Source organism: Morone saxatilis, unplaced genomic scaffold (assembly GCF_004916995.1).
Source record: "Morone saxatilis isolate NCDOM2014 unplaced genomic scaffold, NCSU_SB_2.0 Contig19, whole genome shotgun sequence".
In the NCBI taxonomy this organism is placed as follows: domain Eukaryota; kingdom Metazoa; phylum Chordata; class Actinopteri; family Moronidae; genus Morone; species Morone saxatilis.
Window position 1 is genome coordinate 9,115,287 of NW_023339751.1, and position 18,437 is coordinate 9,133,723.

The 18,437-nt window shown below is 39.0% G+C and overlaps 1 protein-coding gene across 1 annotated transcript in view; it reads right to left on the reverse strand.

The window, feature by feature from the left end:
- Positions 1-591: 591 nt before the first annotated feature.
- hcrtr2 (hypocretin (orexin) receptor 2) overlaps positions 592-18,437 on the reverse strand; it is a 26,984-nt gene continuing 9,138 nt past the window's right edge. Inside the window, exons 2-7 of the mRNA XM_035663782.1 lie at positions 12,042-12,220; positions 7,858-8,101; positions 1,873-1,988; positions 1,544-1,764; positions 1,151-1,272; positions 592-852 (exon numbers count right to left, since the gene is read on the reverse strand). Of these exons, the coding sequence (XP_035519675.1) occupies positions 683-852; positions 1,151-1,272; positions 1,544-1,764; positions 1,873-1,988; positions 7,858-8,101; positions 12,042-12,220 (1,052 nt within the window). The 3' untranslated portion in view covers positions 592-682. The remainder of the gene's footprint in view (positions 853-1,150; positions 1,273-1,543; positions 1,765-1,872; positions 1,989-7,857; positions 8,102-12,041; positions 12,221-18,437) is intronic.

Sequence of the window (18,437 nt, forward strand, 5' to 3'; positions counted from 1 at the left end):
TGTTGTTCAATACAAACTCAGTGTGTGTCAAGTGAAAGAAAAAGGTTTCATAATGAGATCCACCAGGACACACTCGTGCCATGTTGAATATTCAGGAGTTTGTTGGAGGTTTACAATGTTTGACCCGGCATTATTTACACACTGTTAATGAACATAATCATACATTCATGGTCATTTACACTGGAGACTTAAGATGAACATCTGCTAATTAAGGAAACTAACTATAAATCTGAGCTTATTCTCTATAGCACCTGCTATTTTCATTATTATAAAAACACATTAAACCAATTACTGAATAAATAAACAGTGATTTAATTTATCATGAAATGTAATACTGATTCTTTCTACTGAACCGTAAATAAAGTCAAAAGTGTACATTTACAATACAGCACACATGTGCAATTCAAATTATGTCACTTAACTGTATATCATCAAATACATATGGTATGAGTTATCAAATGCTAAATATTCAAATGGTATCTTCTCATATTAAATAGACTACAAGTGGTTTCCATGTCCTGCTGATCATGTAAAAGAAATGACAAGACCCTCAGAAAACGTCTTACGTTCCATAAAGTGTCCTTGTGAAACTAAATATACAATCATTTTGAATGTCTACCTTAACGATGAGTATGTCCTTTGAAGTTTGAAGTGGTCAGAAGAACTCCCCACTGGGATAAGACTACACTACCTGATCAGATATTCGTGAGACATTGTCCATGTTGTTAACTTGAGTTGACAGGGATTTCCGGCTGTCCGTGCTGGTTCTGGTTCTTATCCTCTTTGTCTGATTTTGTCCTTGGCCATAACAGTGGCAAGAAAAGGCTGCTTTGAACTCTTCACGGAACTTCCCTGGAGAAAAAGAGAAGCATGAAGTCCACTCAGAAACCATTAAATTTGAACCTTTTATACACCTTCCCTTCAGTTTTTTTCAGTTTCATTAAAACCTCAAATATCAGTAGTTAATGTTAAGAAGATTTGATTGACTCCAAAACAGCAGAGATGCATGCAGGAATTGTTTATTATAAATACAACTTTGTATGTGCACAACATATTATCAGATCAGGAATTTAAAGCAGTGAGTGGTATTGTTGTTGCAAAACTGTCCACTAGAGGACAGTAGGGAACCCACACAAGGTTACAAACTTACCGCTGAGGAAATTGTAGATGATAGGATTTGCTGCACTGTTGGCATATATGAGCCAATGTGAGAAAGTGAACCATGCATACACTGTCTCTCTGTCATTTGTGTTCTTGAAAGTCCCAAAGACTCTGCAGGGAAAGTATGACATGTTATTAGTTAAAGAATGCTTTTAATGCTATACTATAAATAATAATATTTTAAATCAACATTGCAGAAAAAAAACTATTCAGAACTTTAAATATGCTAGGATGAGTCATTATTAAACTTGGAATGATCTATATATATATTAATGAAAAAAGGATGCAAAATGTGAGCCCTGGTTTATCACAGTATCTATTGGTGATCTCTTTGTGTTTGAATGACTTTTGATCCTTGAAGCAGCAGAGCTTGAGAGATTACCTTTTCATGACATTGAGCACGCTGATCGGCAAGTAGCACAGAGCAAAAACAAAGAGGACCACCATCAGCATGCGAGCTGTCTTGCGCCGGGCTCGGACCTGTTTGATCTCTGCACAAACCGTGCTGGTCCGGACCCTCACAGCCTCTCCCAGGCCTGGAGCTGGAGCTGAGCACTGCATGGATCTCCATTTTCTCTGCAACACTGATGTGTTTCCAGGAATCTGTTGATTAAATATGTGCATACATCAGGTGCTGTAAACTCGCCAAAGGAAAATCAGTTCAGTGGCTGATGTATGACTTTTAAAAACATAAAACGCCAGAATACACACCTGTTGACACCACAGCTTGTGACATATCTGGATATACGCCAAGACCATGAGACACAGTGGTGCAAAATATGTGACAATGAAGAAACAGGTGTGATACACCTTTGGATAGATCTCAGCTGTTGAAAGAATAAAAAACATCATTATTTCACTGAAAACTGTCTAGATAGTGACTGGTGGTCAGTCTTTCTGTTCTTGACCAGGACATTTACAGTGATAACATGGCAGATTATTCAGGTAATTTTTCACAACAATGAATCTTCAACTTCCCACAGGAATAAACACAAGCAGGCTCACTGCTAGCAGACGAACGTGGATTTTGTCTGTCCCTAGCAGATGTTTTCATGTTTTTTAATCCTTAACAATAATCCTGTAAGAAAAAAAACTCAAAAAGGCCTCACTAGCTCATGATCCAGAAGGAGCAGACGTTTTTCCAGGGGCAGCTATTTTTACATTAAATAGCAGGGTAAACACAGGTGTTACCAGTTATACTAATTAAGGTTCTGATCCATTCAGGCCAAACAGAGTCAGGGTCCTGCTAATATGCATGTTGGCTCACTGGTGATTCTCTGCTACACTAAATAGAACAGAGCCTTAATTAGTGTGATTGGTAACACCTGTGTTACTTATTTATGTCAAAATGGCTGCTGTGAAAAATGCTTGTGTATTACAGGTATAGTTAGTTCCAGTATTATAAATATTGAAATGCTATTTGTTACAACATAACCCTCGGCTCATCTTATTATAGGAAAACATACTTGGCAAGCAACACTACAGGCAACAGGTAAGCCTGTTGAGAACTGCATGTCCCTTGCAGTAGAGCATGCAGAGCTAAAGCAAAAACAACCAGACATTATAATAATGTATAAGGCAAAGGACAGTTTAAAAACTATATAATATTTGTTGTTCGGTTCAGGAAAGATGATAAATGATCTGAAAATTTAGAGTCATCAGTGTTTCATTACTGTATCACTCTCTGCGATGAGAGCGGTCATCTGATGTGCATCAGCATATCCTGCCTATATCATGCACGCCTGTGTGGCTGTAGCGAATTAGTGAGCAAGTTAGTGCTGAATTAAGGCAGATAAAGCAGTAATACGTTGTAGATGACCGAGTTTATTGAGTGGTTTTGTTGCCTTTTGAATACCTGTGTGTCAATGAAACGAAAAAATAAGTGCATATTTTATCTGTCTTTGAGTTTGTGTGTGGATTTATATGACCACATGTTTGAGCTCCAGGAAGCTCGCTGAGTTAATGAAACCTCTGTTACAACAAGAGGATTAGTTGTCTAACTAGTAGTCTAACGCATACCTTGCAAACTGTAATAGAGACTGAAATGTTACATACACAGTTTTCAGTTGTCTGACTGACTGTTCAAAGTATTGCATCCCCTATTATATAAGCTTAGGTCATTTTTAAATATTTGAAATTCAGCCAAAATGAGCAAACAAAACCATGATTTAATTCATAGCTCTCTAGAAATATTCGGCAGTGCAGTTTTTTATTACCTGCTGAGAATTGCATCAACCTCCTTTTTTCATATCAGGCGAGTGTATCAATGTATGAAATGCACACTGTCAAACCAAAACGGCCTAAAGTATGTACTAGTGTCTCGAGAGAAATATAAGGGGGAGAGGGAATTATTTCAGCAGAGCTGATTTTGTAACTGCCAGGATTTGCATCCCCTTGTTGTTTCAGCCAAGATTAGTGTTAAATGCATTACATTCACACTGTCAATCGAAAGAAACCCAAAATACGTCCTGTTAAAACCATTTGACTCCTAGGTCTCTAGAGATTAAGTTAGGGCATGGATGCTTTATCCGGCAGTGTTCCCCTATATGTGAGGTGAATGCATCGCTCATTAATTTAACAATTAACAGGATATAACATTTTTCTAAGGGAAAGACCATACAGTCTTCTGTACAGTGTACAGACTTGGAGAGTGACAGTTTAGTATGACAGTGTTAATTTGTGGTAACTTTAGTTTGAATAAATTACATTTGTAATAACAAGTTCATGTCAGAAATATAAATAATCTCATCCAACTCTTTAAAATAAAATGTTTGAGGTGGTCAATGTTCACAGCCCTGTTTTCCCCAAGCAGAGATCAGAACTGATTACTGTAAATAAGCCAAGAATATTGGCTATGTGTATATCTTGGCACCACACTTCGTCTCAAACCACAAAGTTGGTTATGTACATTCAGAAGTTTTATCCTGGACCTTAAAGACCGTTCATTATCTCATTCAGAGACCATATCAAAAAACAAGTTGAAATTCTTCAGACTTTTCTGGTACACAGAAAAGGCCAATTTATTAATCAGGCCTCTACCTATGAGCTCAAAAGGTTGTTACTTATAATAAAATAATTAAAAATGGGAGAACAGAGTAAGTTAATCATGGTTTAGACTAAGAAATGTTAAGATGTCGGTGTAGTGACATTTCAAACAGCATGGTATTAAGGTCTCAACGTTTTTTACTAAATCTTCTGGGGTCTTCTATGACTTAGAAGATAGAATGTTTTGGGTGATTACACTTAAAAGTGTTTAAATTGCTTGTTAGAGTTGGCCCTGTGTGTGTGTGACAAGGAGGATGTACTTGTCAGGAGATAAAGAAATTCAGCTCTGCTGAACCATGCATCCCATTTTGTGTCATGAATGAGCTGCATCTTTGCTGAGTTGTGCATTGCTCTCTGTGTGTGTGTTTCTCTGTGAGGATGATGTTTCTTGCTTGAATGGTTTTGAGTCTGAACATACAGCGGTTGTAATGTGTGCTGATTTACTGTGGAAGCCTGTGTGCCATTCTTATCGCCTCATTTTGAATGATTTGTAGTCTGTTGTTGGTGCTGTGAGGCTGTGGGACACACTAGTGCTGCATTAAAAGATTGATCTAGTATACGTCCGGTAAATCTTGAGGATGATTTCAGGTGAGTGCTTTGAGGTGGTTAAATCTTTGAATGCCTTCTTTTTTCCATGTTATTGATGTTGGTGGTCTATGCCATATTTCTTTGAAATGTGATGTTTAAGAACTTTGCCTCTTTAGCCAGAGTGAGAGGGGGTGAAGTGGAGGATAAAGTGGATAACTGGTTTCAGTACGGAGTTTCTGTTGAATGCAATGAGCTGAGGTTTGGGTGGGTTGAGTTTAGCTCCGTTAGACCCGGTTTATTGTAGTGACATTCCGAGTTTTTTGGCAGCAAGTGGAATTGATTTGGAGTGAGTTCAGTAACAGAGATCATCATTAAATTGAAAGTCCTAGATGGAGGGTAGTAGATGTTGGAAATGTAGCAGTGGACTGGGGACTGCTGTTACAAGTCTGGTAGCAGGCAACATGACCCACCGGAAGAAACTGTGGCATGGTTGGTTGAGTTAAAGGCACTTGCTTAATACAAAAGTCAATAAACAGGAGTATGGCAACCGTCAGGCAATCAAGTTAGTGCCCTTTGAGGATCCAAGGCAGGAAGGCATGTTAATCAGATAGACAGCAGGATGTTGGAAACAGGTAGTACATAATTAAGAAAGAAAGACAGATTTCAGGCAACAAACAAACAAGTAAGAGTAGAAATGGCTGGACCATTAAGTCACAAAGATAAGATTAGTTGTGAGCTACTGGAACTAATAGCTGATGAGAAGCAATTAGTAAGGCAGGTGATCCAAGTCAGGAGAAGGCTGATATATTGGATTCAATTGGTGGACAGGTGAGTGAACGAAACAGGAGGAAGAGGATGCAGGATTCATGTTGAAAGGCAACCACACACTTTATCTCTCGAGACCTAGGAGTGAAATAAAGCTTTGTGCCTCATTCATTCACAATGCTCTCTCTTACTCTCATTCTTCTTCCTAATCAGCTGACTATAGGCATTTATTCTTTCTGTTAAACAAATCAGACTTAACCACAATCTCCTCCAGCCAATCATGTTGCTGCCACACTTTAAATCTGCTCTGTTCTCTGCTGTTGTCAGTTGTCATTTCGGTGTGAAATCGTCGCAACAATCCCCATTCACCCCATTCACTTCCAGCTCATCATATCGAGTGCTCAGGTAGAGCACAACAGAGGTCCACTCCTCATCACATGCCAGATCTTCAGCATTCTCTTCATCCATTCTTCTCCACCACAAGTAACTAGGCGTGGGTTTTCTGTACTAATCCTGGTTTCACCATGGGGGTCTTATTTCTTATCTTTATTGTGGATATGTCAATTATTATATATTTGTTCATTCAAAATCAAGTTTATCCTGTTTGAATTTTGAAAAATTGGTCTGTTTTAGATTGACAGTGACAATTTCCTCCTGGCTAACATAATAGGGGATGCATTTCTCAACAGCTCTAAAATCAATTCTGCTGAATAATGCATCCACCTCTTAAGTTTCTCTTCTGACGCTTTAAATACAGTTATCAGTTCAGCTTTACGGTGTGAATTTCATACACGTAACAGTCACCTGAACTGAGAAAGAATGGGACGCAATTCTCAGCAGGTAATAGAAACACCATTGCCGAATAATGCATCCACAAAGTAACTTTATTTCTGGAGATCTATGAATAAAATTACAATTTTATCATTTCATATTTTGGGCCAGTTTGGCTCGATACTGTGAAATTCATAATTTTTAAAAATGACCTATGCTGAAATGATAAGGGATACATTACTCTGCAGCTACAAAAAGTTCTGCTGAATGATGCATCCACCCCTTAACAGTCAGTGAGAACTCTTGAAATGAAACTGTGATAGGAGTCCAATAGTTTTATCAGCACATACCTTGATAAATGAAGCCGAAGAGTTCACCTTCATTGAGAGATTACTCAAGGTAACCTTGCAATTTTCAAACCAATCCTATCAAAGAAATGTTACTGAGTCTAATGAAACCCTGATGACTCTAAATGTTAATAAACAATAGACCGCAGATCATTTATCATCACTGATGAGTCCGACCAAGAAGATGATATCATTTATAAAAAGTTATTTTCGCTGAAAATCATTATATCTGATAATTTTTGCTTGTGCTGTGTGGGCTCCTGTGAGTGGCCATTCAGTTCTCAGCAGGTAGGTAGAACTTGGCATAACACTGATAAACCAGGAAAGCTAATAACAGGCGCATGCCTTTAGCTAGCTGGGTATTCTAATGTTCTCAGTTTACATTTGAGCAGATAAAAGCTTTTTAATCAGTTTAATCCATTCCACTTTTAAGAGGTGATCAAAATACCACCATTCACACTCTTTAGATACCATATATTGCTTTTATTAAAGCCCAATGCACACCATTTGCGCATGTGGAGAAAACCAAAGCTTGACCGACCTGCTGTGTTTAGTTTCCATTGTTAAGCTATGATTGTCTGCTAGAAGATTGGCTGGTTAGTTATTTCTTAATGCCTGCCACCGGGTCGAATTTGGTCGGATTCCCCTTGAAATCAATTAAACAAGGCGGTACAAACACTACCACTTTAATCCACAGGGGTCCCGGAATTAAATCAAAATTAAAGTTCCTTGTAGGGTAAGTATTCGTTTCATTAACTTTCACCTTCCTGTGTCAATAGTAAGTAAGTAATCAGTGTTTCAAAGGTATCGAATCGATAGCCTGCCTCAATTACTGTAACCTAATGTAGGTAAGTGGATTGAAAAGCTTTTTCTTGTTGCAAGGTTCTCCTTTGAGGACTTTAATTAGGGAGCCCCCCCCCTCACTGTCTTATCTGAACTCCAGCAAAAGTAATTCATCCCTCTTTATTATTCCTTATCAACCCTGTGAACGGTCCTCTGGTCTCATAATTTTTACTATTGAACGACAGCTCAATGGCATCGGACACACGTATACACTGCTTTCAGCACACGGAATGACTAATGTTCTCATAAGGCCTGTATCCATTTGAAACAGCAAATACTATAGTCCCTTTAGTCCTTCAGTTAGTCATTTGGTGTCAGTTTAACCTGTGCATCTAGCAGCAAGTGAGATATTGGCACAATTTTTTCATGTGTTTGAGGGGGATTTGAGTAAACTAACCTCCCCAGTGTTCATCGCACACTGTGAACAGGCTGGTCTTGTTTGTTAGTTCAGGCAGCAGGCTGCTGCACTCCATCACAATAGCCTGAGGGATCATGATGATGCACGACACAACCCATATGACAACAATACTTTTGCGAGCCCTCCTGGCTGTGCTCTTGAACATCAGTGGGTGGCAGATAGCATACCAGCGGTCTTGGGCAATGCAACTCAGTGTTAGCACTGATACAGAAACGGAAATGGTCTGGAAGAAAAAGAACAAAAACACCAGTTAGATGAAGACAAAGGTATTCTAATGATATTTTTACTATACTTTTTGATCTGAAAACAGAACATAGATCCCATAGCTTCTTACTGCATTTATTGTTTGCAATTGTGACACATTCACCATGAATTTAATACTGACATATTTTGGGGAGATGGTGGGCAGCAGTAAACATTAAAGAGGATCATTATTTCAAAATGAGTAGTTGCTGGGGATTTCCCTTGAATCTCATGTCTTCAGCTAACAGCCGTCCTATTTAACTGTCAGTTCCTTTTGTAAGGCAGCTGCAGCAGAGCACAGTCCTTTTGCTACTTAAACCAGAGCTTCTTAGAGATAAACAGACAAATATATTCTAAGTAGACTAAATTAATTTGCTGAACAGATTTTATCTAAGAACAAGTTCCAGCGAACAAAAGATATTTTTTGCACTGTAGTATGTTGAATCTGGCCCTGACTGTTGGCATCAGGGTAGACATTGTGATGAGGAACATAGCACCACAACAATTGATGTTATCAAGGGTATTGGAATAGCAATCACTTGTTTTCAACAAAATACAGTGGCTGCTACCAGCTTTTACAATATAGGCTGAAACCTGATAGACTGAACCTGTGTAAAGGTCAAGCACATACTCAGTTAGTCCAGACAACGATAATGGCCTAATGGTAATCAAACCATGATCCACCAGCACTAAAGTCACACATCAGAGTGAGTCTGAGTGCGGATTTTTAGGGTTTAGTTAGTCAGACAGGGCAGTGGGAGTCAAACACAATCTTCTTCGCCTTCTTCCTTGTCTGCTTGATGGAGGACAGTCTACTCTCACCACTATCTGAATTACACTCCTAACATGCTCTCAAGAAGCTATTGGAAAAGGCAGAGCTGTAGCAGATGAAGCAAGATTTCAATTACGGATCTGTGAAATTGGACCAACATTATATGTGGCATGTTGTGTATGAGAAACTTCTTATGTTCCTATGTGTCTCCTCCCTGCTGCACATTGTCCGTCTTGAGGTATTTCATTGAATTTCAATCCACAGCAGCACCACCAATTTCATGTGGGAGATAAACCTGTGGGTTCTGGTGGGTTCATTTCCTGTGGGAAATAAACACTAAGCTCCATCACAGCTTAAGGGTGCTAGAGGTAAACCTAATCACCCACTGACCAATTTCCTTCATTTAAAAAGTCTAAAAAGAGGGCAGAGAACATTGGCCTATAGGCAGAAAGGGAAACATCCTCATATAACTATCCACTGTCTGCAGGAAATAAATAGTTAATTGACAGGCGCGGTGAGCTCTGTAATATAGCCTGAAAACAGATCAGGGTTAGTCACGCTCAATGTGATGCAAACATAGAGACCGCAGGGAAGCCTGTAGTGTGTACAGAGTGGGCCGGGAGGAGGAATTAAAGGATGAGTCTGGTGATATTATATACTTTTCATATAATGAACAGATCCTATGAAAAGACCACCAATGAACTGATCCTACTTACTTAAGTATGGTCCATGTAAACAAAACGATAAATATAGCTGATTCATCCATGCCACTGCTGTGCAAAAGATTTTTTTTTTTTGAGCCACACACCCTTACTACGGTATGAACATGGACACTGTAGTTTATTTTTAGTCAGTCCCACAACATCATTCAGTGTGTAAATATTGCATTAAATATATATTCCTGCCCCTGAAAATAGTCCAGTTTCCCTATTCTCTAGTAATGTTTGCAGAGCCTTTTTTTTTTTTTAAATATATGGAAGTATGTATGTAACTATGTAAGGAAGTATGCTGAAAGACAGAAGGGACCGCTGCATGTGAATGTGAAAGTGTTGATTATAAGATAAAGCTGTCAGATTCCAATTTCCTTTCCTTTGGAAACAGTAACAAAGCCTGTTCAGTAGCTCTTGAGGAGCCTTCAATCATTTCACAGCCACTAAATGTAGATTGTTTTGTTATCTGTTTAGAATGGTCTGCAGTCTGATTCATCATCATTAATTAAAACACATCATTTCACCCTACTATGTAATATAATATATATTGTATTGATAATATGAGATGTAATAATGAGTTTCTTAAACAATAATAATCCCATGTGATGGAAAACTGGACTGTGTGACTCAATATTCCTTCATCCAAAACACAACAACCACTTTTTCTGTTATAATATATATTGTTATAAACACATAATAAAAGAAAAATACCAACACATTCTGATCAGTCATCCTGACTGTCATAATAGTAAGATGAACAACTGATCCTGCTGCTGAGTTATGCAGAGGACTATCTATTCAGCATTAGATCTTTGTCGGAGAGCTGTAGATAATACAAAACTGACCGGATATTTGCTAAAATGTTGGCACAAGGTGACCACAAGCAGCAGATGGTGTAGGCAAGACAAAACTTCCTTGTTGCACATGGTCAATATAAAGGCAGGGAAGTAGGTGTGCTGTGCTGCTGCATTTTTTAATAAATCATCATTCATTCATCACACAGTTTCCTTGACTGTTTCATAATTTCTCTCAGTAATCACTTGTGTCTTTGGGTTTACAACATACTGTGCTGCAGATGGAGATATCAGTACAGCTTGACTTTCCGTTTTGCTTCTACTCTTGGGGATGATCCTTCCTGAGGCAATAGAAAATCTCACATAAAATGCAGGGTGAACTGAAGTAATTCCCAAATGGGAATTAATTTAGTTGAAAAATATACTTCTGGGTTCATAAAAGCAGCAGGAAGTGTAGCAGCAGCATACAGCAGAGTACAGTAAAGGCATACAGAACAGCAACCAGGGTGAATGTGACCATGAAAGCCCTCGGTAGACCCCTAATACAGTGGCAAACTAACACAAAACCTTTGGTTGAACTGCTTCCATCCAGAACTTATTGTGTACACCACAGTTATTCAGAACCACACAATGTGATACGGTGCAGCAGTGGTGGAAAGTAACCAGGTACATTTACTGAAGTACTAAGGACAATTTTGGGCTACCTGTACTTAGTATTTACATTGTATGTTACTTGATACTTCCACTACTTTTCAGAGGGAAATATTACACTTTCTACTCCTTTACATTTATTTGACATTGATATAATTACTGGTTACTTTAAAAATCTATTTATATAAAAGCACTCTTGTTGGAGCCACTTACTATTCTAATACTAATACTCCTATTTCAGAGAGATGTTTTCCCTCTTATTTTTATTAGATGATTTATTTTAAATAATTGTCCAAAGAGACAAAATTATTACAAACATGCAGATTAGAGAAACGTCTGTGACAGGGAGGATATGATCTAACCTTTGAAAAGGACCTGACACTCGACTAAACTACTGAACTGTGTATAAAGTTGTTAAAAGTAGATCCACTTCAACCAGTAAAAAGCTGTTTACACAGTGATTAATCAGTATTAATAACTGATACATTCATATATTGGTCACAGTGGACAATTTACTACAGAACCAATACTTTTATATTGAATAGTTATATATATAGTTATATTTTGTGGTACTTTTAGGCTTTTGAATGCAGACCTTCTACTTGTGATGAAGTATTTTTACTTTTATTTAAGTGAAATATCTGAGTACTCCACTGTGGTGGAGGTAAAATGCGGCCTACAGTGTGATATCAGATGGATGACTTTCTTTTGGTAGAAGTGTTGGCATAGTGGGCATGTTGCAGTAGAATTTTAAAAGCAAAAACTTGCCCAAGGCAATAAATCACCATGGGATAACATCAAAGGTCTCACACAGTGCACATCTCATAGGATATGAAAAAAAATGTATCCTTATGAATACAGAGAATGAAGAAAGTGAGAATCATAGAAATACTTGGCTTGTGTTCATAAACCTTTTATGTGCTAAGTGGTTTAGATCAAGACAAGATTTATAATATCCTTTATGAAAAGCAGGTGTCAAAGGTGACCTCTTACCTGCAAATAAGGCACAACTTTGCAAAGAGTTTTTCCAAAGAACCATGTCTCTGTGATGTCTACCACAAGACTCGCAGGCAGGCAGATGATGGTGACCAACACATCAGCAAAGGAGAGGTTCACTATGAAATAGTTGGTCACGGTGCGCATGTGACGGTTTTTCCACACTGCAAAACAAACTGAAAATGATGCACAATCAAAGATTACCCATAGACTCAATAAAGGCAGATATTTGTCAGATTAGTGCAGGGTATTTAATGTTAATCACCACTGTCCTGAAAATTATAAATTAAATTATAACCATCATAATTTATTGTTTACATGTTTGTTCCTGTTGGCAAAATATTAATCAATTAGAAATAACATACAGACAATTCAATTTGAATGGATTAGTGGGACATTATGTGATGACACTGTTAAATTCTAAATTCACTGTAAAATTCATAAAGGTGAATTATCAACAGCACTAACAGCCCTTTTGATTATTTGCATTCCCTTTTAGAAATTAATGGGCACACTGATCACTGATTATCATACTGCTTTATCTAGCCTTATATTCAAATTTTACTTGATGAATGACAAAATCCTCTGCCATGACACCCTCTGCATTAATTTGAGATTCTAAGGCCTCAAGATCCAAATCTGAAGTTAAGTGAACCCAGCAGTTGTATGACCTTATGTCAGATCCTTTAAAACCTGACATTATTTCCATATTTGTCATTTAATAGTCACATAAAATAAAAAATAGAGCAAATGGTGAATCTTTAGTAAAAGCAAAACCATTGCCATGGGTGTTTGGAGAGCGAGCCAAACTGTATAGTGTGCAAAATGCAGCTGTATCACAAATCTTATGGCAGTTACATCTAATTGTCTAATTGGCAGATGGTTTGCATCGAAATTATGAAAACATTTTATCAGGCCAATAGAGGATGCGAAAATACATTCATTGTGTTTTAATACAATGTATAATATGGCATACATATAAATCAATACCAATAAACCACTTTATTTAGATTGTTTAGTTGAGAATAATTTTGTTTATTACAACATGCCGAGATCTGGGAACACAGAAACAAAGCTACAACAAAATCAGACGGTGGGAAAAACACAGACAGTCAGACACATTCAGGAGTAAGATGACTCATTCATTTGAAAATAAATAATGTCTGTAATAATCGCAGTAAAACAACGACGATAAGTAACTGTGTCTAAGTTAAGATTTGGTGAGTACAATAACATCTAAGTTGTAATAAACTGGTATTATCCTTAAAAACTAATTGGTCTTAAAGGGTAGAAAAAGGAAATGCAAAGAAATGTTTGTAAAGGCATTTTGCCATCTCTTTGTCCATTTTACACTTGTGTCATAAGCGCAACAACAATACTGTGGGAATTAGGAAATCTTGTGTGCATCAGGGACACAGCTGCAATGGGGACCTGAAAGTCTTGAGTTATTCATACTCTCACATGACGAAACCTATGCTGCAATGTGAATGTCCAAATTGACAGGGACAATTTGGGAGGTGGGTGTAAGAAGAATGCCCACACTGAAAAATATTCATGCTTCTGAAAAGTGTCAGAAAGGCTTTTTCCATCATGAAAGATGTATTTGCAGGAGGCAATACAAGCAGGTAGTATGCCCGACATCACTGTGGAAAGTAAATGTTTGAATCAGGGAGGATTAAGTACTGTATACATTCGCTTTCAACTGCTGTTAATTGCTTCAACTTACAACCCAAGCCAATACGTTTTCTACTGCAGCTGAAGAAAAAGAAATGTTGTTTTTAAAAGTTATTTGTGATGGTTTTATAATAGAACATTTTTCACTGAGGGAATAGCTTCTGAGAGGGCACAGCTGTAGCTGAGGTGGCTGCAGGATTGAGAAAAGGGGGAGAGACAGGGGATGACATGCAGCAAAAGGGCCCCATGTCCAATGCAGCAAGCACTCAGCTGGGCGCCACTTCTACCAGGTGAGCTATTAGGGCACCCTGAAGAAAGCTTTCTATCCTTACTTGAGTTAAGTATCTCTCAACCACTCCTGTGCCTGTATGCTTCAGATAATATCCCACACTCCCCCAGATAGCATTTTAAAGGTCCTATACAGCTGAATACGGGGGCTGTGCTCACCGATATGTGGCCTTTTACATAATAACAAGGCAGGGAAACCCATTCCTATAGAGTACAGGCAACATATGAGGCAGCAGCTATAAACAGCAGCTCACACTGGAGATCCTGTAGTAAACTTCAATTTCATCTGCTCACAGCTTCGCACTAAAGTTTGGAAGGGGGAAAAACATGCTGCTCTGGTCTCCATGGGTTGAAAGGTATAAGTCTTCTGAACCCAGCTGTGATGTTGGGTCCGGTCAGATGAGCTATGTTGTGCTTGAGACCCCAACTGTGATGTAGTATGTAAAATCTGTTTATTAGTCGTTAACTATGCTGTGTCATTTTGTGTACTTGCCGCGCAAGCCATCTATTTAAGTCAGCACGTATTGCCATATTGAAATCAAGTGGAAACTAGGGCCACCCAGCTTAAACTCACACCGTGCCAGTTGGGTTTTGGACCTGATGATGAAGTTGGGTGGTGTCATGTGAGAATTATAATGCCGTCAGAATGAGTTGTAAGAATACACTGCAGGAGCTAGCATGTCTAGTAGGCTAACAACTGCTTTCAAGACATTTTAATTTAATAAACACATTATAGTAAGTAGCTTTGCACTCACTGCAGCCACGAGTGCATCTTGTTTCTAAGTTTGTTTGTTTGATGGTTGTACTACAGCATCTACTGTGAAAATCAGAGACTCTTGAAAGGGGAACTGGGCATTTAATTATCTAAAGTTTCATGGGAGGAGAGTCTGTCCATAATACAATCCTGCTCTGTTAACAGTAGACATGAGCTGATCCAGGTCAAAGTTGACCGCTGTCTTCACTATTCCAAATCCAGATTTACGTCCAGGTTTACAATTCTATCACTGTGTGACAGATGTCAAATGACAGAAAGCACATTGTCTTACACTTCTGAGACATTGTACAGATTTGTTGTACGGCACTTCACTTACTGGATTGTGGTAAAAAATCTTTGATTAGTACTCAAAGGTCTGTGAAAGAACCATCCAATTGAAAGCTGGACTCGCCCTCTTCGGGTGCTCACAATCCACTTTGTCCTTCCTACAGCCATGCAGCAGTCCTTGATGCTGAAGAAAATTATTGCCAAAAGACTCATTTTGAGTGAATGGAAATCACATTTCAATTACACTGTTTGGACGGTTGCATCGCACGTCTGCATCTTCACAACTAGAAACAAGGAGGTGAGTTTGGTGATGTATGGCTCAACTACATTGATTGTTCAAATTTGCAAAGTTGAGATGATTGGACAAAATTGCAAGGTTGCGCATAATTTATGGAGATTGGTTCAGTTGGTTCAAATTGTTGCAATCACAACATCACAACTTCCTGGATGTGCTGTCTAGGACCAATGTTTTTCTTACATGTACAAGACCAGGGGTTACTCACCAAGTTAATTTGTCATGGTCTTTATTTGAGATCTGCTGTATAGCACTCTCAAGCATTATAGACTTGGTAGCCTTTCACTATAACTTTATTCAATGTTTGTATTTGTTTATATATGTATATTATTTTGAATTTATATCGATTGTTTTAGTTGCCAATGCATTAAGAAAGCCTCAAAATAGAATATTTTTCAATAAGGCGAAGCTTTTCAGTCTGGGTCAAGCGGCCTGTATGAAGAAAAAATGTATCTGGTTCTATTTCACATTGAAATGAATGTGGAGCAAAATCTGGTCTGATTGCACCTTTTTTTTTTTTATTAGGTCACCAAATACCACAAACCAATGAGAATGATGAAAGTTTGATTGCCTCAACAATTGGAACAAAAGAGGGTGCAACATGTCAATCAAAAGCAGTCTGTACACGCCCACACAAGACTTGAGAAGAAATCTTATCAGGCAACATGAGCGAAAACACCTGTGTCGATGAACCAGTGGCGAACAAGGTACTTAAACTCCTTTTTGTCCTTTTTAATCTGGTGTGTGTTCAGTGCTCTGCAGATTCACTGGTGTTGATTGACTACTGTCAGATGAAAGTGTATATATTTCTTATGCTTCACCCACAGGGTGCTATCATCACTTTAAAATGCAAATGTCATAATGCAGACCTGCAGTGGATTATATAAGCCAGATGAAAAGTCTAGACTGTGACTGCAACTACGCACAACATCAAAGACGAGATGCAGTCAAGGGAAATTATCTTTGTGCATATCTGATCAGCACTGTGAATATGAGAACAACCCACTTCATTTTTCTAAAGTAATCTATTACATTACCCGTCCAATACTGAATGTATTCTTTTGCAAAACTTGTAGTTGATTCTGAGAAGTTGCTCCAGTGCCCTGAACCAATCGCTGAATCATCATAATTAAAATCAAAACATCCCCAGATCTATCCATCTGTCCAATCATGCATCGAATCCCTTGAAAATAATACAATGTCATTGATCGAAAATGTACTTGAAATGTAAGGGTTTTTTTTGGATCCTCTGTGTGTCATTAAAACAGCAGATCTACTTCACAGTACTTGGTACTTGCGCATGAGAATATTCAGTTTCTTGGTCACGCACGTGGTTGTTCCTTCCACTCTCCACCATCAGGGCCCACTCCGCTCAATATCGCTCCACCATTTAACAAAGATTTCTCCTCCATTATAAATCGCTCCAAAAAAAGCTGCATTGCATTTTAATTTTGACTTAACCCTGTTTAAGATGTATGATAAAGATCAGCTGTGAGCAGAGGAACAAAATAGGTTGCTGACCAGAACGGAGAAATGCACTACTGTATCGACCAATGAATTATGAATGGGAAGCATGGAAATGATCCTGGGGACACATTCAGTGGTAATGCCAGAGGCATACCAGAGCAAAACTGGATCCACAATCCTCCTGCTTGCTTGCTCACTCACACTCTGCACCGCTGTGCTCACATGCTCTGGCACCAGTTATAGGGCTTGTTTGTCATTGTTGGCATCAGGTGGTAACTACCTAGCTCCCCTAACCCTAAGCCAAGACTTGAAGGCTACGGACAGAAGAACCTTTTTAAAAAAGAAAAAAGATGAAGGCAATGAGGCTAGAGGCTAGAGGAAGTGGAGGAAAAGTTACTGTTGCTGTAGCAGCAGATGAGTCAGGATGTGAGTCCCATCTACAAGCTGGTGAAGTTTTTATGACAAAGACAGCAGAAAGTAGGAGAGAGGAGAGGAGATGAGTAGTGCAGTACATGGATGAAACACCAAAAGTGCTACTGGAGAGGTGAAGAAGAGGAGAGTATCAGACACAGAGTTAACACAGTTTGTCACGGTTCAAAGGAGCCCTTCACAGAAGCTACAAGACACAGCGTTGGTCAATTTTCAGATTGAACAAAGGCAAAATATAATCTTTGTGGTTTTTGTCACAGCCATGGCTATGCCTCACTATTTTCCCTTCTGTCTCCTTTGTTTCCCATGTCTCCCGGTGCTCCTGTCTGTGTGTATGTGTGTGTGTATGCCTGTGCTCTGGTGTCTGTGTTGCTGTGTGCTGGTGGTCGTGTGTACTGTTGTGTGGACTGGGCGTTGTCTTGTCTTCCTCACTCTGACCTCCCAGATGCCTGCCTCTCATTGCACCACCTGCGGCCATCAATGGCACATTCAAGTTCAATGCTTATTTGTATACGCGCCAAATTCACTAACAGAAGTTAATGCTCAGGAGCACTTTTCAAAATAGAACCAGGTCTAGACCCGGACTCCTTATAACATTACAAGAGACCAACAGTTTCACCATCGAGCCAAGCAGCCTTGGTGCACGGGGGCAAGGAAAAAACTGCCTTTTAGGAGGCGGAAACCTCCGGACAGACCCTTTGGCTCTAGGTGGGATGTCGTCTGCCTTCCGACCAGTTGGGGTGAGAGAGAGAGAGAAGAGGTGCAGCCAGGCAACCAACAGTACCAACCAACTACACTAATAGTAGTCGAATGCTGAAATGATGATGCCACATCGAGAAGATGATGACGACGACAACAGCAACGGTGGACAACAGGCACCCGACAACAGGGCAAGCCAACAGCAACTGTGCGCAATAATAATACTGAACAACCATAAACCACAATAACTAGCCGCCAGTAACCTATTAGCACATCGGGCAGTCAACCAACCGCCAGCGTCGCCACCATGCACCGCGAGGCCCTCCACCACGGGACTTCATCTGAGAACCTGCGAGACGGAAAAAAGCCAGAAGAAGTGAAGTTAGTAACATGCATTAATGGGACATGAATGAGTGCAGAAAGAGAGAGGAAGAGAGAAAAGAGCTCAGTGCACCATGGGAAATCCCCCCGATAGCCCTAACTATAAGCTTTATCAAAG